Raw genomic sequence first — 24,637 nt, 5'->3', positions numbered from 1 at the left:
ACACGGCATCAAACTCACGCGAGAGCCCCAGGCACACCTCTCTTCTAAATGCCGTCTCTAGCCAGAGCCATGCAGAGCCACAGTTTGGGCTTCACTTCACAATTGAGGAGCCTCTGGAGACCAAAGGTGAATTTTCAGTGGCTGCAACACCAGTTTTGGAGTTGTTCTGTGTCTGTAATGCTCAAAGCTGAAGTGAAGGGACTAGGGGCCTAGCTGCACCATCCTAACTCGCTAAGAGGTATTTACTTACTTTGCTGACTCTCATGAGGAAGTGGATCACACAGTTACTGCCTGCTTCAGCACCGAGCTCTGCTCCAAAAGCCGCTGCCAGGGCACAGTTATCAACTGGAGCCTTCTCACCTCTCCTGGCCAACAAAGCCCTCATAACCACCAGACAAGAAACACCCTTCCTCGGTACAGTCTAACCAATACTTAAAGTCAGAGCAGCTGAATTAAGCTTTGAAATTTGCTACTTGTATCTCATGCCTATTGAATAGCTGTGTTTGAGACTTTGCCCATTTTTCATCTAATAAAAGGTATTTACTATACCAGTGTATCTGAAACAGAACACCACATCTTTACTTAATAATAAACACCAGTATCTAAACGTCTTACCAACTGCTTTTTGCTTTGTGCAGATTATGGCAAAGATACTGCTCAGTTTGTATCAGAGAAATAAAGTATTTTACTGTTCCTGAAAATTGTTTAGATTTTTTTTCCTGAGCTGTTCTCTTTTTCCTCTCAATCCCCCCAGGTGCAAACTTCCTCTGCCTTGAAACTTTCCCCCTGCGGACTGGACCAGATGCAATTATTTCCTGAAATATTTAATCTGGCAGTGTTAACTTTGGCCAGTTGAAGTAAACGTAAGTGAGTGAAGACACAGTAGTAAAAATTTAACTCTGTTCCCTGAAGCCAGATACCCACTGCAACCCCAGCAGGCAGGAGACACAGAAGCCTGGGATGACAAAGACATCGCACGCAGGACAACCAGCCCCTTAGCCAGAGATGACCGGCTTCCTATCAGACCTGGTAAGTACTTGGTGAGGTATTTACATCTGTGATATTTTTGTCTGCTGTCAGTTGGCAGGCAGAGTTTTTGAAAGGCAGGGAACAGACTGGATGTTGCCAGCTGTAACCACAGACAGGGATGTTTATGGGAGCCTGCAGCATTCATATTCTGGCTATGGCTGAGTTGAACTCAGAGCTGCTGCCTTGCATTTCGGCGTAACACCATCAATTAGCACGATCCTTGTTCAAGAAAGAGCTCCCAGCTTCAGCTGGGCACAATGAGCCTCCCTTCTAGGAAAGAGAATATGGCAGGGCACCTCTGAATGGCAATTCTTCATTCATTCTCAGCATATTCACTATGTCCTTTTGCAAAGGTTGCTGCAGTGCAAATGTAACAGCAGCGCTGATTGTGCATTTTTGGATCTGTAAGCAACCAGAAAAGCATCGAAGTGCAATGCCTATTTTCCAAAGCTCCCGGGAGATTAAGATGACTGTGCTGCTTGAGACAGACAGGCAGGACAGGAGTTCAGAACTGACCGTGGTAATAACAGCTAGAGAAGAGACCTTCCTCCTGGAGCACAGCTCGAGCAGAATCAGCGCAGAATGGATCAGCTGTCACAAAACTTTTCCTTGCTGTTTCCTCCTCTCCATGTAGGTAAAAAACATGGATTCTGTCACACTGACAGAAACCTGAATGGAAAAACATGCTACAAGCATTAGTCTGGTTTTCTGTCCATTTCAGATGTGTTTGTTTAATTTTTAGCTGCTTTGGGCAATTTCTGGGCGCTTTGCCACAACCCTCAAATTGAGGGATCACTGTGCACTCTGCAGGGGCCTGAAGGGCAGCTAGCCCAGCAGCTACTCTCAGTTAACGTAGGAAAGATCCTCTAGGCTTTGGGAATACAGTGGGCAGGGGTCCGAGCTGCAAATAGCCCGGGCACTGCCCAGGTAGCAGAGAGGAAGGTAAGACCTCCCACCCCGAAACCACTCTTACATGTATTAGCGCTGGAGAGTGGAACAACCTTCTGCTTGTTACTCTGTTAACAGATGATCAGGAGGAGAGGGAAATGTAATGCTGAAGTCTGCATTTCCCCCAGCTGGATGTAGGGAAATCCTAGCAGGATGTTCCCCTCACAGCAGAGCACATGGAGGTAACAAGCCTCTTTGCAAGTTCCTTGAGCAAATGTTCCTAGAGAATGAAAGACACATTTAAGGAACAGACTGATGTGGCTACAAGCTTAAGAAGATTTTGTTCTACCTCTGCAGGTACAGTACCAGGGGCTCTTTCAAATGATCGCTGTCCTGGGGATCGGTGGAACGTTCCAAAATGGCTTTCAGGTTTCTACAATCACCTACATGTCTCGGGTAGGTAAAGATTCACACAGCACGCTAGTTAATGGTATCACTGAGTCTGCATTCTTGTCTGAGGATGCTCCTCTGACAGTCAGCAGGGGCTTCGTCACCCTATTCTCCTCTCATGTTTCATTCCCATTACTGTGATACTGTGTAAAGCAGAACATGTCAAAGTGTTGAAAACAGTAGAAAAGAGAGAGATGTGCGAGTTGTTGTTTATAGAGCTGTTCCTCAAAGAAGCACCAACAGGTGTGGCCTCTGTCTGCCCGTAAACTTGCAGCACGTCTGCTCTGGTGGTACCACTTGGCACGCTTACAGCCTATCCGCAGGGTAGACAAACAGAGCAAGGCAAGTGAAGCATGCTGTAAGAAAATGTCTGCTTCCCTCCACAGACCACAGGTAAAACTGCCATTCAAGATGCTGAGGCTTAAGGGAAGACCTTCTTATTTAGTAGAAATCACCTTATGGCAAGTTATTAAGAGTGTTGTTTTCAGGCTTCAGAGCATTAAGTTCTGAGTGGAGAAGTATGGAGGAACTGCATTCACCAGGTGCTGTGTGATCTGGCATTGTTGGCTTGTTTGTGAGAGAAAAAACAACGCATCCGCAGAACTCTACAGGGCAGTTCACACTGCTCCTCACCACAGGTCCGGGCCTTGGTTCCTCAGATTTCAAGAGCAACAAAACAAAGAACAAACTCCTCCTACTGGCAAAATCAACGTAGTGTACTCTACTACACTATGGCTATTAGCTAATGCAAACTTTTAGAGTCTGTATGGAATAGTGGCTTCAGCTGAAGCAACAAAATTGTGTTCTAAATGTAATAAAATACATGCAGTGGAGTCACGGTTACTGTTAATGAATCCTTTTTTCTGTCTCAGCATGTTAAGGCTTTCATTAATGAAACGTGGCTGGAGCGATACGGCTACCCCATCCACCAGGATAACCTCCTGTTTCTGTGGTCCATCACTGTGTCCATCTTTGGCATCGGAGGTCTCGTGGGATCCTCAGGAAGCAGATACCTCACTGTCAAGTATGGCAAGTATGTATATTTAAGGAATTTGTCAATCAAATCTTAACCTAAAGAAATGACAGTTGGCGTTTTAAAATGTGAGATAGATTTTTAGGCTTAGTAATAGCTGTAATACAGCCAGCTTGGCAGTGGTGTCCACAAATTCTGCTACCCTTGTCCTGCAGCACTGCTAATCCCTTGTGCTACCACCCGGTCACACCAGATGCAGTTAGGGAGGCTGGGTTACTACTGGCAAGGAGGAAAGGCAGCCTCCTGGCTGAAGGCAGAGTGTGTTTCTTGGAGGTGCTACTCATAACACAGCAGCATCGAGATGCTCTGAAGTGCTACATCAATGTGTTCCATGGTAGATTTTCAAGTGCAGAAAAGCAAGAAGACTTTTCTCTGCTACAAAACCCAGAAATGTTCCCAAACTCCCAGGTCTAGCCATGAGTCCTTGTACACATGCCGTTAACCTTTCCTCATCTCCCACTCCCTGGTTTACATGGGAAAGAAACTTCAACGTATGATCCAGAAGGGAGGCAGCATTGTCTGGCAGTCATCTCATAGAAATCATGGCGCTCATACGTTTGCCAGGGAATCTGGAAGAAGCCTTTTTTTTGCAAGGGCCTTTCTCTGCTGACCATACAAAGAACAACCTTGGCTGTAGTGAATTCTCCCTGTTCATATCCTGAGCTAGCTGGACGACAATATAATTCTGTGTACTAGGGACGCAGAGCATCCAGTGTCAACAGTGTGGAAGGGCTTATTTTGTCCTGGACCACATATGCATAACTTGACAAAGCTAGCATGATAATTTCACCCAGGACATCGTATGTGCCAGGAGCATAAATGCCATTTCCCTCCTGATCTACAAAAATTCTTTTTACTTTCTTGCACTTACAGAAAAAAATGTCTCCTGTTCAACAATCTCCTTATGATAACTGCAGCGTCTGTCATGGGCTGCAGTAAAATGGCCCGGTCCTTCGAGATGATCCTAATTGGGCGCTTCCTGTGTGGCGTAAGTGCAGGTAGGTGATTGCTCCCACGGGTCAGCACCCCTCCCAAAATGTTACATCTTTATTCAAAGTATATAACCCTTCACTAAGAAAATAAAATCTTAAAGTCAGTGATCCCTTGTCAGAAGATCTTCTGTAACAATTGGCAATAAAGAGCATAATTATTACTAATTCTGCTGATACCAAATGAAATTCAGCTTTGCCAAGTACATGAATATTCAAAGCTGTCAGAAATGTTTTGATACTATTTAAAACTTTTTTTTTCTATTGGAAAAATAGATGCAGTATTACTTTAATTTTGACAAACAGTACTTGAAATTGTATGAGATATGGTTTAAATCTAGAAATCTAGTATTCTTATAAGACTCCAGAAAACCAGGCTGTTCAAAGTCATGGCCATTTCATTTTGACTCTGTACATATTTCAGGAATGTTCTACATTGAACCTGTTTTTAAGCTGTAAGTCCTTGGGGTTAGTACAAAGAGCTGGGCATAATCAAGTAAAATCAGTCATAGTAGGTAGTCCATATACAGAGAAATCATCCTGTGCTAGGATCAGTATGCCTTGTATTTGTCTCCTGCACAAAAGGGTGCTCTTCCACTCAGTTTTGGATATTCACAGGAATGCCTATTTTAACTTATTTCATTAGAAATTAATGTCTTTGTTTCAAATAACCAAATTTTGTAAATTGCTTCTCTGACATATAGCCACATTGAAGAACAGCATTCTTTTGAGAATTACTCATCCACAGTGGCCCTGCTATGATCTAAAACCTGTATCTTGCCTCATGCAAAGACCTAATTTTTGTTAAAGAGATTGCATATCTCCATCACTTTGCCATCACATAAAGCCAGCAGAAGAAAATGTTGTTTTCAAATCAGATAAAATGGCCTGTGACCATCATATCAGGAAAAACCTCTTGTTCCCAGACTAGATTTCAGAATTTCTGAGTTATTAAGTACTTCACTGGTAGCTGGAAACGTCAACTCTGCCTGAAGCCAACAAAATTATTGCTGTACAGTAAAAAAGAAATACTCATGTCTCCCCCCAGATCATCTACAAATCAACATTGAATATAACACCACTTACTTTAATCTGCTATGGGTTGACCATACCAGCTCTTCCATAACATCATGTCAAAAAGGGCTGAGATTACGCAGGTTGACTACATGCAAATTAGATATTACTACAGGGTGTTTAGTTATTCAGCACTTGCATGCTCTATTTCCTCTAAAATCTGCTAAGATTCAAAAGGGACACTGTGATGAGGCAACATCCCAGAGATGTGCATTTCCTAAGATCAGAAAACTGCACTGTGCAAATAGGGCAGGAACCGAACAGTTTTGCAGAAAGGGTTAGAAAATCTGGTACTGAAAAATCTCATACCTGGGTTGAGATTTGGTGCATGAAGCAGCTATATTCTGTACTACTTAATTTTTTACATTCAGTTTTATTTCCCATGGTTATGAATGTCTTCTTGCTTCTCTCCCATAATTCCCTCCTCACCTCAAGGCCTTTGCGTTCCTTTACATCATCAATATGTTGGGGAAATTTCCCCTAGGAAGCTACGTGGATTTGCAAACTCCACTGCCTCTTTCTTTTGGTCACTGGGAAAAGCCGCAGGGCAAATTGCAGGACAAAGGTATAGTACAACTGATTTACCACCCAATTCATATCTGGACCTCCTCTACCTTTTGCTTCCTCCTCTGCTTCTCCATCCACTCCTTTCTCTTCTCAAAAACCAATGCAATGAACTTTTATTCTACACATGTGTGTTTTATCCCCTCCAGGGAGCTGCTGGGCAGTCAGTCCCTGTGGCCCGTGCTGATGGCCTCCTGCGGAATTCCTGCACTGGTCCAGCTGCTCACTCTGCCCTTCTTCCCTGAATCCCCACCTTATCTCCTCATGCACAAAGGAGACCAGGAAGGATGCAAGAAAGGTAACTGAGGGCTTCAGGTTCCTGTTCCTCACTTGGCTTTCAATTGGTTTGTGATGTTTGCTTTCCCCATGCCAAAAAAAGTTTCTCCCTGCTCATTTCTAGGATGACTCTGTCAATATCCACCAAGTATATTTTTGTTGTGGTTCCCACTTAGAACATGAAACTACATCTCTTTACCATTCTGTATAACAAAACCTTTTATATTCAGCTGACACCCCCTGAGCAGTCTAATGATAAATGATAAATAATGATACATGATAAATGATAAATGGCTGTTTGTACTGCAGGGGCTCCACAAGGCACCACTCAGCTCTGGTTGTTGGCTTTGTACCATGGTTATACCCTGAGAGAAGGCGGAAGGGACAAATGTGGACCCGCGGGCAGGGAGGGAGTCATTGTTCACCCTAGTAGGTCCCCTGTCAGAACAGGCTCCTCTCTACAAGAGGGGACCAGGGCTCTGGAACACACCATAGGACATCAGCGCCTCACACCACAGACACAGCCCACGCATGCTGTTCTGACACAGATGTGCATCACCTACTTAACAAACTCCTCAGTCATCAAACAACAGCAACGAATTAACATGGCAGGTCTCACTCTCCTTCTCCTCCACAGCCATAAGGCAACTTTGGGGTGAAGGCCATCACCAAGCAGAGATTGATGACATCATGAAAGAGAAGGCAACAATGAAAAACACCAAGATCTTGAGTGTCCTGGAGCTAATGAAAGAACCAGCTTTCCGTTGGCAGCTGTACATGATAATTGTTCTGACTGCCACAGTTCAGCTAAGTGGCATCAGTGCAGTTGAGTGCATTTCCCCCTTAAAGTCTCAAAACATTTGCTGACAACCTTAGAGACATCTCATGGCTCTCAGGAGCTCTCCTCATTTTCCTCAGGTTTCTCAGCCACAGTTTGTTGTCTGCCAACCCTCCTACACAGCAGCAGCAGCAGTTTGCAGAGCTTGGCCAGGCTCTCTGTGTGACATCCTTTTGCCCAGCTCTTGGTACTTGCTGGAGTTAACATCCTCTGTTGTTAGGCTTATTTAACAGCCATTTGGGAAAGCTGCTACAAGACCCCAGAACCTGCTTCTATAAATAAGCCCACCTTATCTTGGCAAAATCAGTGTAATTTTATGTTACTGCAGCCTGTAGCTGCTGCTATTTGGCCCTTGTCCCTTAGCAACCTAAGGAGCACACGTGTGTTGGGACAGCAGTACACACTCCACCTTTAAAACTAACCAAGGAGCAGACTCACAGTTCTGGCGACTTCTTCAGTTCTCCACCTCTTCCTCAGATCAGAACTTCTCTGGGACCATTTGGAAGCCACAGCTTTGCAATCGTCTGCGTCATTCTTCCATGTGTAGCTTCACGGTGCAGCAACATCTATGAAGGAAATACATAACCGAGTCTGCCACAGCTTAAACTGGAATCTTTATCTTCTCAGCAAATCTCCAAATAGAGCAAAGATACTTGAAAAGATGTTTGTCCTGCTCCCTCATAATTCCATAGCCCATGTTCTTCTTTCTTGGGAAAGAAGGGTATACACTACAGTGATGTTCTTGGATGGGCTCCAGAAATGATGATATACCTGGCTGTTTCTGAAAGCCCCTAAATCAGGTCTATGCAAACCTAATTACATTGCAGCAGCTGGAGGACCTTTTATCACAGAATTTTATCTTTCATAAAATTAATTAATTAATATTGTTTTACAATGTTTTTGTCTGCCAAAAAAGTGAATACTACCTAAAAGAGTGCAGAAACCTAGCTTACTCCAAAGCTGAGCTGCATCCTCCTTGGCTACTAGCTTGCATCCAGGGCAGTGGCACACAGGCCTGGGTAAGAAATCATTGCGTTCTTGTCTTACTGTTTTATGTTTGTTTGTTTGTTTTTTCCTAGATTTATTTTTATACTTTTGAAGTCCTCCAGGCAGCTGGCTTTGATGAAAGAATGATCTCCTATATGACCCTCTCTGTTGGACTCTCAGAACTTTTAGCTGCTGTAGTCTGTGTAAGTCACATTACTGTGGGAATGGGTCATAATCTGCTTTTCTAGCACTGACACCAGTGTGATTTCTGTCCCTCAGAGCTCCATCATTGAGCGTCTGGGTAGGAAAACGCTTGTAAGAGGAGGTTATTGTATCATGGGTTCACTGCTAGCTGGTATCACAGTGACTCTCTCACTACAGGTAAGGATATTCTTCTGGCAGGTCTCTTTCCGTTATCTATTCTATTTTAACATCTGCTCAACATGCTACTGAGAAAGAAAAGTGAGGCTTAGAAGTGCCAAAGTAATATCTGTGTTAACGGCTTAGACTCTGGAACAGATGAAGGGAATAGTCTAAAGATCAAATTTGTCTGTACATAGGATTAAACCCTCTTTTAGCCAGCACTCTCTATACTCCTGCCTCCCCAAGATCACATGCGCTCAGTGAGGACCACAGAAAACGCTGAGATACTAGCTGTGAGTCCTGATTTCATCAGGCTGCAAGCACCAACCACTGACCAGCATAGACTAAAACACAGTCATAGGTAAATGGCCTTTCTCTGTATGCAGCTCTTAACAAGTCAGTGAAAAACAAACAAACAAACAAAGACCAAAAAAGACTCTTGGTTATTGGTTAACTTGAAATTTAACTGCTGCAGAAGACACTGGGAATGCACATGTTTGTTCACATACTGCAGAGCAGTTCACCTCTGTAATGCTGTCATTGCTGTAACTTTAGAAACAAGTCCCCTGGGTCACCAGTATTGATCCAGGAGCTCTCCCATAGAGACTACTGCAAAATTGCCCTGGAAGCAAGGTGGCAGCAAACTTCCATTTCTGTTGCATTCATGATGGATCTCAGACACAGGAGAGAGAAATCTTTTCCTAAAGCATTTTGTCTTATATCTCTTGGAAAGAAGATATAGGAAATTTCCTTTTTAGTAGATAGCTATCACCTGTCAAAAGCAAAGAAAGATCTGATTTGGCCTTCCTGTATCTCTAAGGGTTAGGCAAAGCACTGTGGGGTCAAGGAGAAAGAAGGACAGGGTGGAAAAGAGCTATTCTGACAACTTTTAATTGAAGGCTTCTAAGCTTGACAGCTGCTCCCCAACAGCAAACCTGCTTCTCTGCACACCTAACAGAAACCTCCCTGCTCCATCCATAGGAAGAATTACTCACATTTCTCTGCCAGTTCCCTCACTCTGTTTATTGCTTCTTGCAGTGACAATGTTGGAAAACAGTAAGCTTCTCTCACCTATCGTAATTAACAGATTTCACCCAGAAGTTGTGGTTGGTTTATTATTATTATTATTATTATTAATAATAATAATTGTGATTTTTTTTCCCCAGGATTGGTATTTCTGGATGCCATACTGCAGCCTTTGTCTGATTATCTTGTTTGTAGTTGTCTTTGGAATTGGGCCAGGTAAGTACTTCATTCAAAAAAATAAAGGAATCAAGTCATGTGAACTAATTAATATGGCTGGGAAAAATACTGCATAATGTTGCATAACATTTAGCATAAGCAAATTCATTTAACCTAACCTTGTAGTCATTTAAACGTTGTTCAGTCACTGGCCAGAAACTTCAGTGTCATCAGGTTTGGGTTTTTCTAATGAGAAACTGAGAGACCAATGAAGGAAGAGAGCAAAAAGAGCTCACCAGAAAAACAGAAAATAGAGAACACAAGCTGAAGGGTAAAAGATTTCTTAGAAATACTAATAAATAAGAAAGAGAAAAAGAAAAGCAAGAATTCTTTCAAATTCAGTGTCCTATAATGTTACTTCTTTTTGCAAATGAACAGCAGTGTAGAAGCCCTACTTTGGAGGAGCTCTTTTCCTAACACATACTACCTACTCTTCTTTAACTTAAAAAGCCTGTTTTCAAAATATTTGCCTTCCCACATGGCAGGTGGAGTTATTTTCCTAACTCAAAGCTGGCAAAGTTCTGTGAGTTCAAAACAGAACTGGAATGCCCAGGAAGTGAATTTGGGAAGATCACTTTTTGGTGATCTAGCAATATCATACTGGGAATTCTTCTTTATAATGAGAATTATTATTCCATACTTTTTTCATGAGAAGATGTTAGATGTTTGCAAGTGTTGACTGCTAATTCTAGAATCTCTCCAATTAATTAATTTGAATAAATCAATATTTAAATAAAGTGATGTCTAACTATTTATAAGATGCCACAAACGCTTTCTTTTCTAAAAGACAGCAACATACTCAAGCCTTTTGAATGCCAGTTCACGACAGCGGCACCTATTTGCTGGCTGTGTAATGGTAACATGCAATCCGAACATCCAAATCAAACACATCAACAAGTAATTCTTACTCCGCTCTCCTTTCAGCTGGTGCCACAATTTCCATCAGGGTTGAAATTTTCCAGATGTCGTGCAGACCACCCGCCTTTGTGATCGGTGCAGTTCTCAACTGGCTGGGCATCTTTGTGATCGGAACAGCCTTCCCATTCATTGTGGTGAGTCACTGTGGAGTCTAGGCTCCAAAGCCGGCCATGGGATGGGAAGGAGAGCAGCAGGAGATGACAGTGGCAGCCTGGAACTGTTTTGGCACCTGCTCTCCCAAGACCACTTTTGCAACTGACAGGCCCAGATTTGCTCAGGAGACTGATTCAAACTCAAATGCTTGTCAAAGGCCAAAATGCAAAGAATCCTTTATCAAATTGAAAGTGCTTTGGGACCCAAATACAAAATCTGTCCCAAGAAAGTGACAAGTGAAGAGATTTGCTCATCTTGCTCTCTTTCTCGCTCTGCTCTTCCCTGCAGGAAAGACTCAAGCAATTCTGTTTCCTCATCTTTATGGGAGTACTTTTCACTTCAGGGATAATTGTCCACCTGTTCCTTCCAGAAACAAAAGGGAAGTCAATCGTGGAAATCACAGAAGAATTTAATAAGCTAAACTTTAAGAAGAAGTGTGTTCCAGCAACTCCAAACCATGTCATGGAGGATTACACCTTCTGCACCAGGCTTTGACTGCAGGGCAGGAGCCAGGCTTTCTTAAAAGGAAGAAAGAAAAGACATTCATCGTTTTCTGACTAGCAAGCCGGTCCAAATGGATGGTCAGCTTTCAATCTGTCACCTACAAGGTTTTCCTCTTGCCAAAATATCACATTTCAAAAGCACTCCGCTCTGGCAGCTTAGAAAAGGGATGATGGCTGATATTAGCAGGATAGACTTGGGTGACTCATGAGCATCTTGGCCTAACCTGCTGATGTATAAATCTCTTTTATAACAGAGCAATTAATACACACTGAAAGTACATGCAGAATTTATAAATACTCTGCTGAACACACAAAAAGGGAAGACCTGTGATCTCCCCTCTCTCTATGATTTATGAGTGTGTTTTTACAACCCTGAAATGGGAATAGCAAAGTTCTTGGCTTGCTACCTCTGGCTAGATTTCAGTCCGTGACAGATTAAAGAAAAAGAATAATGGAATAAGAGAGAAATTCTTTGTTTCTTTAGATTCAACTGAATAATCAAACCTTCCCAGGTTCCCATGCTTAAATGCCATGTTTTTCTTCTGTTGTCAGACTTTCATTCTAGTTTGTTTGTTTCATTCTTCAACCCTTTTGGAATGAAGTTTTTCATATCAGCAGCCCTCCTTGGTTTAGCTTAAATTTAATATAATTATTTTTGCTTAAAGAAAAAAATAAAAATCAACCATTTGATTCTAAGCTCAGAATTGTTCATGAAAAAGTATGGGTAAAAATTTCTTATGCAACTCTTCTCTGGGCTTGTTTCAGTGGCAATACAGCTAAAGGAGTCATGGATGGAATCCAGTTGCCAGAAAACACAGGCACCTAGAGTCGTTTTGGGCACTCTTGGCTAGCTTGTCCATCAGCATCATCACCTCTGAGCTCCCACGTCTACCTTGTGGGCAGTGAATCCCACAGCAATTTAGCTGCCACTTTCCGCAGTTGCTTTGTGTAACTTTTGGCACACAGTTTACCCCAGAAGAACCACCCTTAACGGGAACTCTTGGCAGTAAAAGAATATCTGTGGCTTTACAGTTTCTCTTAAAAACAGCTGTAAATACCTTGCTGTATGTACAGTAGGCTGTCAGCAAAAGCTAAGACATCGTCCAGCTCTCGGATATGTGCAGGGCTCCTCTCTACCATGACTGGGAAGTGATCACATAGCCTCCTATTTCAGGGACGTGCAATCAGCACAGACTCTTCAGTTATTGCTCTTGCAAGCGTAGATACTGACAGCTGGAGGGATGACTGGAAATGTTATATACCTTGAATATTTTGTCAGACTCATACAGCTAGGTAAGTTTTACAGCAACAGTGAGAACTGTAACTCAAAACATGTAAGACATTCATTTAAGCATTTCCAACAACAATTTATGATTAATTGACAGTCTCATAGGATTTTTGCCAATTTTTACAAGACAGTAGTCTGCACAGAGAAAAGGAAACAAAGTGAGAGAGTATGTTAAATGTATCATATGCATGTTTTCTAACTTCCAAATTTAGTGTCATATGCCATTCCCAATGATCACTGTTGCAGAAATGGATGAAATGTCATTTCCCACATTGATCTATAACCAAGTTCACATACTGCAGGCCTTCAAACTGTGAAAGATGTTCAAGGCCATATGAATTGAGTTCCTAATTCTTCTTCCTTCTGTATATAGTTAAATATCAAGAGATTTGTGAGCCTTATAGGACACAATCTTATAAAGTACTGGAGGGATTAATTTCACAAGAGACATTTTTTTGAAATATGCAAGTTTATGGGATTTTCCCTTTCTCCAGAAATTGTCTAATTTTCTGCACATTTTCCTCTATTAGTGGGAAGCTCACATGATCCTAGTAGCAAAGCAATACCATTAGCAAGAACATGAAAAAGGCTAAGGTTTACAGTGGTGCAAAATATACCAATTCAAATCTAAACGCACTAGCCTTAAATAGTAAAAAAAGTGTTTGTATCTCTGATATTGCTTTGACTGGCATATTTACTTCAACTAAGATGACACTATTCAAAATATGAATTTAATTGTTCATTTTAACTGTTACTTATTTTTCATTGGAAATGTTAAACATAATAAAAATGGCAGATGAACTTGAATAAGACTTCTGGCCTCCACAAGTGTTTCTTCCCCAACATCAGGATGTCCCTCAGGAACAGCTGACTAGAAAAAAGTTACAGGTGTACAAACCTTCCATGACTGGGATTTTTCATTACTTCTGTCTTTCGTATTGAGGGAAGCTTAAGACCTCACACTAAAAGGTAATCTTTGAAACATGGAGAGTCCATAAACTCAGAATAGCCCCAAAATTTTTGCAGTGTTCTATATATGTAACAATATAATCAAAAACTACCCGTCATTTGGAGATGACATACAATATAGAAAGGAAATCTTTCCTTGCAGAAAGGAAACCTTTAATTTTGCAAAACAGAATTCTCTTTTCCTAACCAATCATTCTGAAGAAAATCCTTCATTCCATTACCACAATACCTGAAATCTTTGGAAATATAGGCAGAGTGGCACCATGTAGCATTGCTGGTGAGCCACTTCTCTGATCTCAGTTATTCATTAGAGGCTGTTAGGAAGCCTTCTCCATCAGCTCCTCACCAGAAAGCTAGCAGATGCCCTATGGAACATTAACGTGACAACGAAGTGGAACAGCTATTTGGAGCACAGGTCAACCTTCGTCTGTGCTCAGTGGAGCAAACTATTCCGGTAACAGCCTGGTGGAGGGATGAAAAAGCAAAAATGTATGGTTCAAATACACAGAGCTAGAGTATCTGCAATACTTGATACCACACAACATATTGGCTAGATATATTGGCACTTCTGCTCACCCATTTAAGTCTTAGCAATCCAGGCCTTCTTTCATGTTTCGGTGTCAGAAGGAATAAAAGTTGTCAAAAGCCCAGAGTCATCTGAAAAGGAACGATTACAGCATATCAGTGATACTTCGGAGAACTGCGTAAGACCCATTCAGAAAATCAGAGTGCTGTCTGCACTCCGGGAGGTGGCAGATACAGAGGTCAGCTGTTGAGAAGCTTCGGGAGCATGACACGCACTTTCTATCAGAGACATCAGCTGATAGGTAAGGCACGTCTCAAATACTGCCTGTAACTGAGGTGGATATAAACACTTTAAAACTGGATCAGAGAACTCCGATTAGACATACACACACACAAAACCAAATCTGGGTTAGCTGGACTATATTAAGGAAGGCTTAGGATAGCTTTGCATACATGTGTCTTGAATGACCAGAAGGTTGCAAGATAAGTAACAAAATGGCCTGATCTACTGTTCCAATCGCAATATTACTAAAGGGTATCTGTAAGAACCTAGTTAGCAGTAATTATGAAACTGCACATGTAATAAAGGGGGCCTAAGCACAGCAGCAGTACAGTACCTAATCAACATAAATGCAGAAGTGCATTACAGGAGGAAGACTATTAACCAGCTCCAAATGGGAATCATAAAATTAAAGTACAAAAGCAAAGAGTAAAAGTCACAATATATATAATGCAAAATAAGTAGAAGTCGGGGAAAGAGAACATAAGAAAACAAGTGCAACAGCAGTGTTTGAGAAGGAACATCCCAAGCTGTCAGCTGCCTACTATTGCCTGTTTGTGTCTTCCCCCTGTGCCATCTAAGCAAGGCTGGTACTAGAATTAGCATGGCACGTCTTTCCTTTGGCAGATGCACAGTATGTTGTTTCAACTTTACATGACTTTATGGAAACAGAAATTAATTCTTAGTATCAAAGGGATGGTCTCACTTGACTTCTAACAAGGGCTTCTCTGCTAGAGAACCCAAACTGGAATAAAAAAACACATGAACTCTCAACTCGCAACAAAAACAAAGTCAACTTCATTATGAGGACCACATGAAGATAGGACAAAGGGCCAGGTGGCACTACATGCTACATTTCAGGCATTAGCTAGAGAATTTGTGAATATTCTTTGCAGGTGATGTATTTTCTATTATGACTACTTGCATCCAATAAGCCTTTTCTGATTTCTTTTCTGATCTTCTTTAACTGAAGTGTAAAGGGTAAATGATATCTAAGCCATTTACCAATTTGATACATACAAAACCCTCTTAACCATGAAATAAATCAAATTAAACCCTGCAAATGTTCTGTTTGAAGTAAGAGACAGCACTCCAACTATGGAGGTTACAAAACTGATGTTGAATCTTCCTCTCCCAGCAAAGGAAAATCAGCTGCTCCTAAATATTTAGTTGCTCAGGCCTGCTGTGCTGCTGTAGAATTGTTAAGCTCTTTCCCACTATATGCCAAAGTCCTGTAGTTTACTGTCGGTTTCCCATCTAAAATTCCCAACAAATAACATTGCCTCTAGGTTTCTCAGCTAATACTGAAAACTAAGCAAGTTAAAGCTATTGGAATCCTGTTTAGAATCTATGTCTCTGATCCTGATATAATAAATACTTCTACCAACGGTTGTGTCTGGATGTAATTCACAAAATAAATGGGTTCCTTGCAAGGGAGACCGTCTTGGTTACTTGGGCTAGATAACCCATAACCATTGGTTGAAATATTTAATCCAGCAATTCTAAACTTTGTACAACAGCTGAAATATGTGTAATTAACTCAAAAACCTTTGAAGTAAACTTTAACTTCAGTAACATGGGACTAGTTCACTGACGTTGCTAATTGCATAATGTGAGCATTTGCTTCTTTTGGCAGGTACTAGTCAGTAAGCAACAGGAATCAGCTCTTTCGTAGGAGATGGCTACCTTCTTCTCTGACCTGGTGAGTAGCTGGTCACTTTTTCTCATGTTTTGGACTTTTAAAGGACAAAATTAACATAATACTAAATATCTAGATTGCTTAAAGATTGTGAGCTGTTTTGGGACAGAGGCCATCCTTTTCTTCTGTGTTTAAACATCACCAAGAGGAATGGGACCTGGGGCCATGAAAAGGTCTTTTCCTTGCAAAAAGATAAAATAAAAACTACCAAAAGTCTTTACAGTTCCACCACTGACAATGCTATTGTACTCTTCTGAATTACTGAAAATAATACTAACTAGTAGATACTCTTATTATTTTCTGTGGCTATTTCTAAATAAATGAATGGATTAACTGTACTCCAAAAGGCTACAAAATACGTGACAAGCTTTAAAAGAAATGAGCCTCCTCATTTCATCCACCCATTTAATATCATCCATCCAGAGCTACCATACCCTGAAACAAGGAAAAAATGATAGTTCCCAACAGACAGCAAGAAGCTATTTTGCTTGCCTTTGTAAGTATTAAAACTGTCAATTTCTAAGCCTATTGCAAAAAATAAATAGAAGGAGAGAGAAGGTGAATTAACTTGTTTGAATGCTTTTGCTGATTAGAAATCCATTGAATCTGAGACAGGATTTTGAAGGAAATTTAGAATCTTCTGGTCCATTAGCTTCTTGGTTCTTGTATTGTGGTAACTTGGGAAATCCAGCTGTGGGCCAATTAAGTAACAAGGCCTTGAAAGATGGACCTAAGAACCAGAAAAAGGGGAGTTCTTCTACATGCCTTCCAATCCAGTGTTAGTCACATGTGCTTTACTTTGTTCCTGTCTGATTGCATTTTCTACCAGCTTCTCTTCATCCACACGCTGATCTCCATAAAGATGTGAGCTCCTGAAGCTCGTGTCTGACATGAAAACAGTACAGAGCACAGTGTCCTCTACGTAGAGATGGTGTCACTGTCCTAGTCTGTGATGTGCTGAATAAAAAAAGGAAGGGCAACTAAACCTCAGGGGACCCTGCACAGCTCCTGATGGGGCTAAAATAACAGTTGTCCTAAGTTCAGTCTGGTAGGTACAGTCTAGGCTGTTGGAGGATAACTCCACCAAGACTTGCAGGTGCTTGGAAACTGGACAGAAGATCAGCAGTATCACCTACCTCAGAAAGGTCTAAGTAGTTACGTGTTATGTTTTTCCTTATTTACAAGCAAATTATTTCATTCATCAAAGTAGCCAGCCTATCTCAGTCCCTTATTCTTGACCAAGGCAATTATAGACAGAGAGTATCTCCCTAGCCTCAAAGACACCCAACCCTTCAATACACAAGCATCTACTTTCAGGTTAAATATGTAGAAAAAGGAAAATATTTAGAAAGAAATGAAATCACAAATCACAGTCAGGAAGAGTTTTGTGTTAGTGCAATTACAGGGGCTATTCCAAATTATTATCTTCTCTTTTTAGCCCATGCCTTTCTGAAAGAGGTGAGTATTAAAAGGATCTTTTCTTTATTATGCTTGAAGATACAACATAGGCAGAAACAAAAGTAGTGCATTAACGTGAAATTGATTGAGCTTTTTTTTTCACTTTGCAGGTTCAGTTCCAAGGACTATTTCAAATGATTCTAGTGCTGGGAATTGGTGGTAGTTTCCCATATGGATTCCATATTTCTGTCATCAACTATCCTTCTGTGGTAAGTAGCCATCTTCCTGAGGCTGAAATCCCCAAATGGAGAGCCTGAGCTCAAAACATTTGATATATTAAAGTTTCAGCTTCTGTTATAAAAGTTTCTTACTCTGATACTTGTGGAGAATTCTAAGTTCAAACTATTAAAATATAGGTCATGACTGGAAGAACATTAGCTAAAACTGTACAGGTCATTTCCCCAAGATATCATGCTTTCTAAGCCAATTTTAAGGTTATGGGGTCTTGCTTTCTGGTGTTTCAGTCTGTCTGGCCTGCCCTACATGTGAGCCATGCTCCTGTATGCTACTTACAGGCAAAACATGGCCAAATACATGGACTTCAAAGTCATAGCTCTACACTTTCACTACTGTTACTGATTCCAGGTGTAAATACAAGACGTGTCTCATTGCTAGAGCCCGTAAGTGAGAGAGGCATCTTGCATTAACCTCTCTGAATTTGATTTGTGATTTTAGTTCTCCTTCCTCAGCACTTTTTCTTCTTATTTAATTGTAAAAGATAAGCCATTCTGCTAATACACCTCCAAAGCCTTCCTACGATTCCTGAATTTCATCAAATATGACTTTCTGAAACAGGGGGAAGAATGCTAAAAGCACAATTTTTGTCTTTCGAGCTTACTGACTGACACTAATTTGAAGATTTTGCAATGTGATCTCAGCTAACCTATTTTCCTAAGGAAGTTAGTCTCAGAAGAAGTCCAGTATTAGAACCAAAGGCTAGAACTGAAGTACAACAGCCAAAGAATATGAAGGAATCTGACACCACCCACTATCTAGTCAAACACCATTTTATTTTTCAGCACATCAGGAAGTTTATTAATGAAACCTGGATGGAGCGCCATGGCTCTCCCCTCCATCCTGAGACAATCATGCTGTTGTGGTCCTTCATTGTGTCTGTTTATGGAATAGGAGGGTTCCTGGGGAGCCTCTGCTGTGGCTACCTGACTACAAAATACAGAAAGTAAGTGTTTCTTGCTTGATAGTCAGAGTACATGAAGTACAGAGAAGTATCAAAGTGAATGGGTAAACCTTTTCTTCTTGATTCAAGCAGCTTGACTGCAGACTAAACTAGTATTCTGTGCCAGCACATCCATCTCCTTCTAGTAGCAAGCAGTATTTTATCTTGTTTATCTGCCCTCCACTAAACTGTATTTCTGTAAAGGATGCACTTGTCAACACATCACCTGATAAGAGCTTCTGGGAGTACCAGGACAGTGTAACTGTCTCATGTTCTCTTCAAGATCCCCTATGACTCTCTTAAAGATCTTCCAAGCTCTACAAATGCCCAAAAAGGAGCTGTGTCACGTGTTGTAACGTTACGTGTAGTTCCTCTAACCACCTGGAAAACAGTGTGCAGAAGGCACTCTCAAGTGCCGAAGAGCCAGATTTCTGCTTAAATACACTCATTTTGGGGTGATGACATTATATCAAATATTAATATCTGATCTATTGATCCGTGAACATATCCGTGAACAGAATTGGAAAAATTAATCTGCCTGTAACTACACTGTAAAGATACAGTTAGCACCAACACAAATTCTCCAAGAGACATCTCTGCTCTGGACATCAGTCCCAAACTCTCTTTCTCTATGGATGGAGAAAAGATTCCTCCGCAGTCTGGTATGTTCTCAGTGCCTGTGTGTAACACCACTAATTTCATTTGCAGAGAAATTGGCAAACTTATCTGCTTGGTGTGACCCACTTAAAGATCTGCTCCACAACCCACTGGTCCAGAGGCCCCTCATATGGGTCTCAACAAACCATCTTAGCCTGCCTGCAATTGTGTTCTTTCCTATCAGGTAAGTGCCCCCAAGAAACTTCTTGTGGGACACTGCCTCATCCCACACTCCGAGGGTCTCTCCCAAGACAGAAAACAAAATCACATTCCTCTCCCATGGATTATTCAGCATGTGATAACCTAATTGCTGAATGAGTGTCTTCTAAAGAGAGGATCTCTGTGACTTCTTAATGTGTGTAAGTGGACTCTTGTCTAGCAAGCATCACAGCAAAACAACTGAGTGCAAAAGACTGATTTGAGCCTGAGACATCATGGTCATGACCACAGCAGCCCACAATCTGCACGGAGTGTCATGCCTCTGAATAATGCTTTCTGCCATCTCCCATCACCTCTGGTCACATCCATTTGGCCAAAAGTGCCTTTAATACGAGCCATTCGAAAATGGGAGCCATAAACTCACATTATTTCTGGGGAACAATCTAATGTTTTATGAGGAGTTCCAGTCATTTAAAAATCCTGGTGACAACCTGGGCCAGTTCTTTCATCTCTTTCCCACTTAGACTGTGGAAATGCTGATGAAGTTTAAAATCTAAGCTAAGAAATATTAACAAAATCAAACACAAAGGATCCCAGAATTTTAAAGAACCGCTTTTGCTATTCAAAGTCAAAATCATTTCAGCCATTCCTCAAAAAATGCAAGAATGGTTGTACCATGCTTCCTGTCACAGCAAAATTAATCCAAAGAGTACAAGAGATTCTCATTTCACCCTAAATTCTCGTGTTTTGGATTTGCTTGTTTGTTTCAGAAAAAAATGCCAAATGTTCACCAACCTAATCATGCTGGTAGCTGCACTCCTCATGGCCTTCAGTAAAACAGCCAAGTCCTTTGAGATGATCCTGGCTGGACGCTTTCTCTATGGTGTTGGTACAGGTATGCACTCGTGACACTGTGGAGGGCGAGCACCCTTGCTGTCCCAGGATTGTCTCTACTCCTATTGCCATTCTTGGATAAAGATTTTAAAGTACCCAGAAAATATAATAGGCCTTTTGGAAGAAATTTTAATCCAAATAACAGAGGGAATGGAAACAGTGGAAGAGAGGATGGAGTCAGAAAGTTTAGCTTTCCTCAGTATTTTAATAGTCATTTATCCTCTTCCATCTTAAAGGTTTTTCTCTCAATATACATCCTCAGTATGTAGGAGAGATTTCACCTAAGAAGCTGCGCGGATTTACGAACTCCACAGTTGCTGTTTTTCTGACACTGGGAAAACTCACTGGACAGGTTGTTGGACTAAGGTAAATTCTCCAATCTTTCTATCAGGGTACACTAAAAGTAGTGGAGATCTTTCTGCATACCTATGCTCTCACCTAGTCAGTGTCTGAGAAACCTTTCCATCTTCCCCAGAACAGGCCTTATCTTATGCCAGAAGAAAAATTTTGATCAAATTTGAGGCAGACATTGTTTTAAATATAGGAGGAATAATTTCCTAATTTCTTCTCCCATCTACTCCCTTTCTACTATGGGATTTCTTAGAAATTTAATATATTTACATGAAAAGTCTTAGCAAGATGTTTTGGTCCTTTGGTCAAACAATGGTCAAATCAGTCTCATCAGCTCTTTAGACATCATGTTGGATCCTAATGATCTTTAGAAAGTATTTCAAGATGCCAAAAGAAATTCTTAAAAATTGACAGAAATAAAAATAGCCAAATATGTGAAATTTGCCAAATCATCAATTCAGGTGTTTGCTCCACTGCACCCTTAAGTGGAATTCGAGCAATCCTCACCACTCAGAAAAAAAAAAGTTCCTGAACATTCATTCTATTATTTCAGCATAATTTTGTTTCACATACACTTTTCAGGGAGATTTTAGGAAGCGAAGCTTTGTGGCCCTGGTTGTTAGCATCTAGTGGACTTTCAGCATTGGTTCAACTGGTTACTCTCCCATTTTTCCCTGATTCACCATCTTACCTCCTGATCCAGAAGGGTAATGAGGAAGCCTTCAGGAAAGGTAGAGTGTCTAATTTGCCACCTCATTCACTTCATTTGATATGTCAGAGTGCCAAGAAGTATAGAAGTCAAGAAAACAGGGCAGAGCTGTACAGCACAGCACTGCACCATAAATACTAACTTCTAAATAAAACAGTTAGGGTACCTAAAGCAATACATCTGTGTTAACCTGGGAGCTCACTCACGCAAAGTTAATCAGTTAAGAAAAGAAAGATATATAACACCATGTCTAGTAAGTCTCACTTTGGTGGTAATATTTCTTTAAAGGAAATGGTTCAGACAGTTCATTTATTACTAAATAAAATTAACTTAAAAGTTTACTTTGTTTACAATCAAGCCAACTCAACAGTCAAAAGATATGCTATACTGACAACCAGAGAGACAAAACTCTTCCACCTGCCTGCTGGCCTAGAACCAACCAGATGACAGAGGCAGCTAACAAAACCACCACCACCACCTACACCAATGGCGAGGCAGACTAAAGGATTTAATGTACTCACTCATGATGAGCTGTTCTGGTAGCATAATGCCCTCCCCTCTCTCTCCCCAACAGCCATTAGGAAGCTCTGGGGGGAAGGAGACCATCAAGCAGAAATTGATGACATTATGAAGGAGAAGGTTGCAGTGACGAGCACTAAAACCCTGCGCGTCCTTGAAGTAATAAAAGAGCGATCTCTGCGCTGGCAGCTTTACATCCTGGTGACTGTCATGACCACCCTGCAGCTCTGTGGAATCAATGCAGTTGAGTGCTCTCTTTATCCCTAGAACAAGACACACTAGGCAGCGTTGCAAAACCCTCTTAGAAAAAAAAAACAGCTTAGAATGAGAGACTCAGTATAATTTACATTGGGCGTGACCTTTGGAGGTGGTCTTTTTTCACAGGTGCATTTCCTCTGCCTTTTTTTCAGATATACTTCTATTCTTTCGAAGTATTCCATACAGCCAAGTTTGAAGAATACCTTATCCCATACGTGTCCCTGGGCATTGGGTTGTGCGAATGCTTATCTTCTATATTGTGTGTAAGTCTTTTCAGACTGGAGTTTGAAGGAAAAAATTAATGTGGTCAAACAATTGTACTTCTCCTTTCTCATAACTGGGCTTGGGGAACATTTGCACAACCTAAGACATATCTCCCTGCTTCTATAAACCATATGCAGAACCAAAGGCAGCTCTTTTCCCACAGTATTTGCATGACTGGATGCCTTTAGACTCATTTTTATTCTGATAAAATATTTTTTCATTCTGTTGCAAACAACTCCTAGAGTAACTGCTATGTGAGAAGACAAGCAGATCAGAAGAGTCGGGGGCACAGCTCCAAGGGAACAGGAGCCTAGATGAGCTGCATCAGCTGATGGTCAGGATTAGATGTGTGTATGCGTGCACGCACAATTTGATATATAGCAGCATGCAAGAAAGGGAAGTGTCTAAAAACAGCCAAAGGAAGACAAATAAATACAGCTTTGAAGCTAAGAAAATTTGCTAGGAGTTAAGAGTCTCTCGGATGGCACAGATTTCTGACCAAGTTATTCAGATAAGTCTTACAAGAACACAGGGCAAAGGCAGGAACTTTTTCATTTGACACGTTTTCTGCTTTTCAGAGCACCCTTATAGAGCGATTTGGGAGGAAGGTGCTGCTATGCGGAGGATATACACTGATGTGCTCTGTGCTAGCACTCCTCACCATGACGCTGTCGCTGCAGGTAACAAGGCAGCAGCCTTCTGGCTGCTTACCCAGCACCAGCCCCCTTCCTGGTCCTGCCTCACAGAACGTGTACAAAAACTCAAGTCAGTGACAGAAAATAAAGAGCTCTGCTATTCTGTCATGTATCTAACAGCTTGGTATCACTGTTTTTTCACTTTTAGCATCAGTTCTTCTGGCTGCACTACTTCAGTGTTATCTTGATCTTCCTATTTGTTTTCTTCTATGGAATTGGACCATGTGAGTACAAGAGGAAATTTTTGTATCATGTTGGTTGGCAGCACAACTGGCAGAGGAGGAACTGAGCAGTCCCATGATAAAATTCTAGAAAATAAGGAGGAAAAGGCAGATAGTTGCAAGTGGGAAAAAGGTCTTTCAGCCTCATAGCAGAAGCCACTTGCCAGCAGGCCACCTCTTCTCTCTGTCTGTCATTTCCTACCACTGCCACCGTAAGGATTTTTGGCAGGAGCAAGGTGTGCTGGGGAACTAAAGAAACAAGTCCACCTTGTTTGTATTTTGCTCTTCTTTTTCAGCTGGAGCCACTGTATCTATCATGGTTGAAATCTTCAGCCAGTCATTCAGACCATCAGCCTTTCTGATTGTTGGCTGCATCAACTGGATGGGGCTCTTTGTACTTGGGATGATTTTTCCATTGATTGTTGTAAGTGACTCTGACTGGATCCCTCACTCCAGGCTAATCTCCTTCTGAAAGCTGACAGGGAGATAAATAACAGCAATAAATTGCACAGACATGCAAAGCTTAGAGCTCTGTCCGAACACCAGGCCTGCTCAGAGAAGCAGCAGTTGGACTCAGATCAAACATGGCCAGTGGAAACTCTTGGTTTAATGCTTGCCCTGGTTTGTGTATTGAGCAAACCTTTGAATTTTCATTACTAAGACACAGACCTGTCCCTAAGGGCAAAGAGGGGCAAAGATTCTTATTTTCCTTACAGTGTCTCTCACTTGCTTGCAGGATAACCTTGGTCCCTTCTGCTTCCTTATCTTTTTGGGAATCCTTGTTTTATCAGCAATTTTCATCTACCTGTACCTCCCTGAGACCAAGGGAAAGTCAATCATGGAAATAAAAGCAGAGTTCAACAAGCTGAATTTTGGAAAAAAGGAAATCTCGGTTACAGAAAATAATTTTCCTAAGGAACAGTTGTTCTGCACCAAACTCTGAATGTCCAGAGGAGAAATTTGCATCTCTTAGAAAAGACAGGAAACGGTGTTGGAATAGAACTAAAAAAGAAACATTAAAAACAGACTGCAAGCACTTCTGTGTCTTCTGTGTTTTTTTTTTAAATACAGATATGAAATTCATTATGCTGGAGTTTTATTTCTTGCTGGTCTCTAAACATTTTAACAGGAAATTTAGTCTATCAGCTTTAAGATCTACTGGATGCAAATAGATTTTTTTCCTAAATAAATACATCTTTTATCCTAG

At 41.2% G+C, this 24,637-nt stretch overlaps 2 protein-coding genes across 2 annotated transcripts; both read left to right on the top strand.

Annotated features, from left to right (window-relative positions):
• Nucleotides 1-1,005: 1,005 nt before the first annotated feature.
• LOC121079735 (solute carrier family 2, facilitated glucose transporter member 11-like) lies at nucleotides 1,006-11,386 on the top strand. Its single transcript, XM_040577364.1, has 12 exons — nucleotides 1,006-1,029; nucleotides 2,275-2,373; nucleotides 3,240-3,400; nucleotides 4,274-4,398; nucleotides 5,899-6,028; nucleotides 6,177-6,325; nucleotides 6,941-7,128; nucleotides 8,221-8,331; nucleotides 8,408-8,509; nucleotides 9,658-9,733; nucleotides 10,658-10,785; nucleotides 11,093-11,386. The coding sequence occupies exons 1-12, from the start codon at nucleotides 1,006-1,008 to the stop codon at nucleotides 11,297-11,299; spliced, it is 1,500 nt and encodes a 499-aa protein (XP_040433298.1). The 3' UTR covers nucleotides 11,300-11,386.
• A 4,661-nt stretch (nucleotides 11,387-16,047) lies between these two features.
• LOC121079736 (solute carrier family 2, facilitated glucose transporter member 11-like) lies at nucleotides 16,048-24,373 on the top strand. The gene is made up of 12 exons (XM_040577365.1): nucleotides 16,048-16,071; nucleotides 17,637-17,735; nucleotides 18,546-18,706; nucleotides 20,290-20,414; nucleotides 20,650-20,779; nucleotides 21,347-21,495; nucleotides 22,048-22,235; nucleotides 22,403-22,513; nucleotides 23,093-23,194; nucleotides 23,358-23,433; nucleotides 23,727-23,854; nucleotides 24,167-24,373. The coding sequence occupies exons 1-12, from the start codon at nucleotides 16,048-16,050 to the stop codon at nucleotides 24,371-24,373; spliced, it is 1,500 nt and encodes a 499-aa protein (XP_040433299.1).
• The last annotated feature ends 264 nt before the right edge of the window (nucleotides 24,374-24,637 follow it).

Source organism: Cygnus olor, chromosome 17 (genome assembly GCF_009769625.2).
Source record: "Cygnus olor isolate bCygOlo1 chromosome 17, bCygOlo1.pri.v2, whole genome shotgun sequence".
In the NCBI taxonomy this organism is placed as follows: Eukaryota; Metazoa; Chordata; class Aves; order Anseriformes; family Anatidae; genus Cygnus; species Cygnus olor.
Note: the sequence above shows the minus strand (reverse complement) of the source record. Positions and strands in the feature narration are given on the sequence as shown.

Bases quoted from the DNA above. Each gene is read 5' to 3' on its own strand.
- LOC121079736 (XM_040577365.1), top strand. From the start codon at position 16,048: ATGGCTACCTTCTTCTCTGACCTG. The intron at 20,780-21,346 runs GTAAATTCTCCA...TACACTTTTCAG, and splicing joins GGACAGGTTGTTGGACTAAG to GGAGATTTTAGGAAGCGAAG. The intron at 23,855-24,166 runs GTAAGTGACTCT...ACTTGCTTGCAG, and splicing joins TGATTTTTCCATTGATTGTT to GATAACCTTGGTCCCTTCTG.
- LOC121079735 (XM_040577364.1), top strand. From the start codon at position 1,006: ATGACCGGCTTCCTATCAGACCTG. The intron at 2,374-3,239 runs GTAGGTAAAGAT...TTTCTGTCTCAG, and splicing joins CAATCACCTACATGTCTCGG to CATGTTAAGGCTTTCATTAA. The intron at 7,129-8,220 runs GTTGAGTGCATT...GTTTTTTCCTAG, and splicing joins AGCTAAGTGGCATCAGTGCA to ATTTATTTTTATACTTTTGA.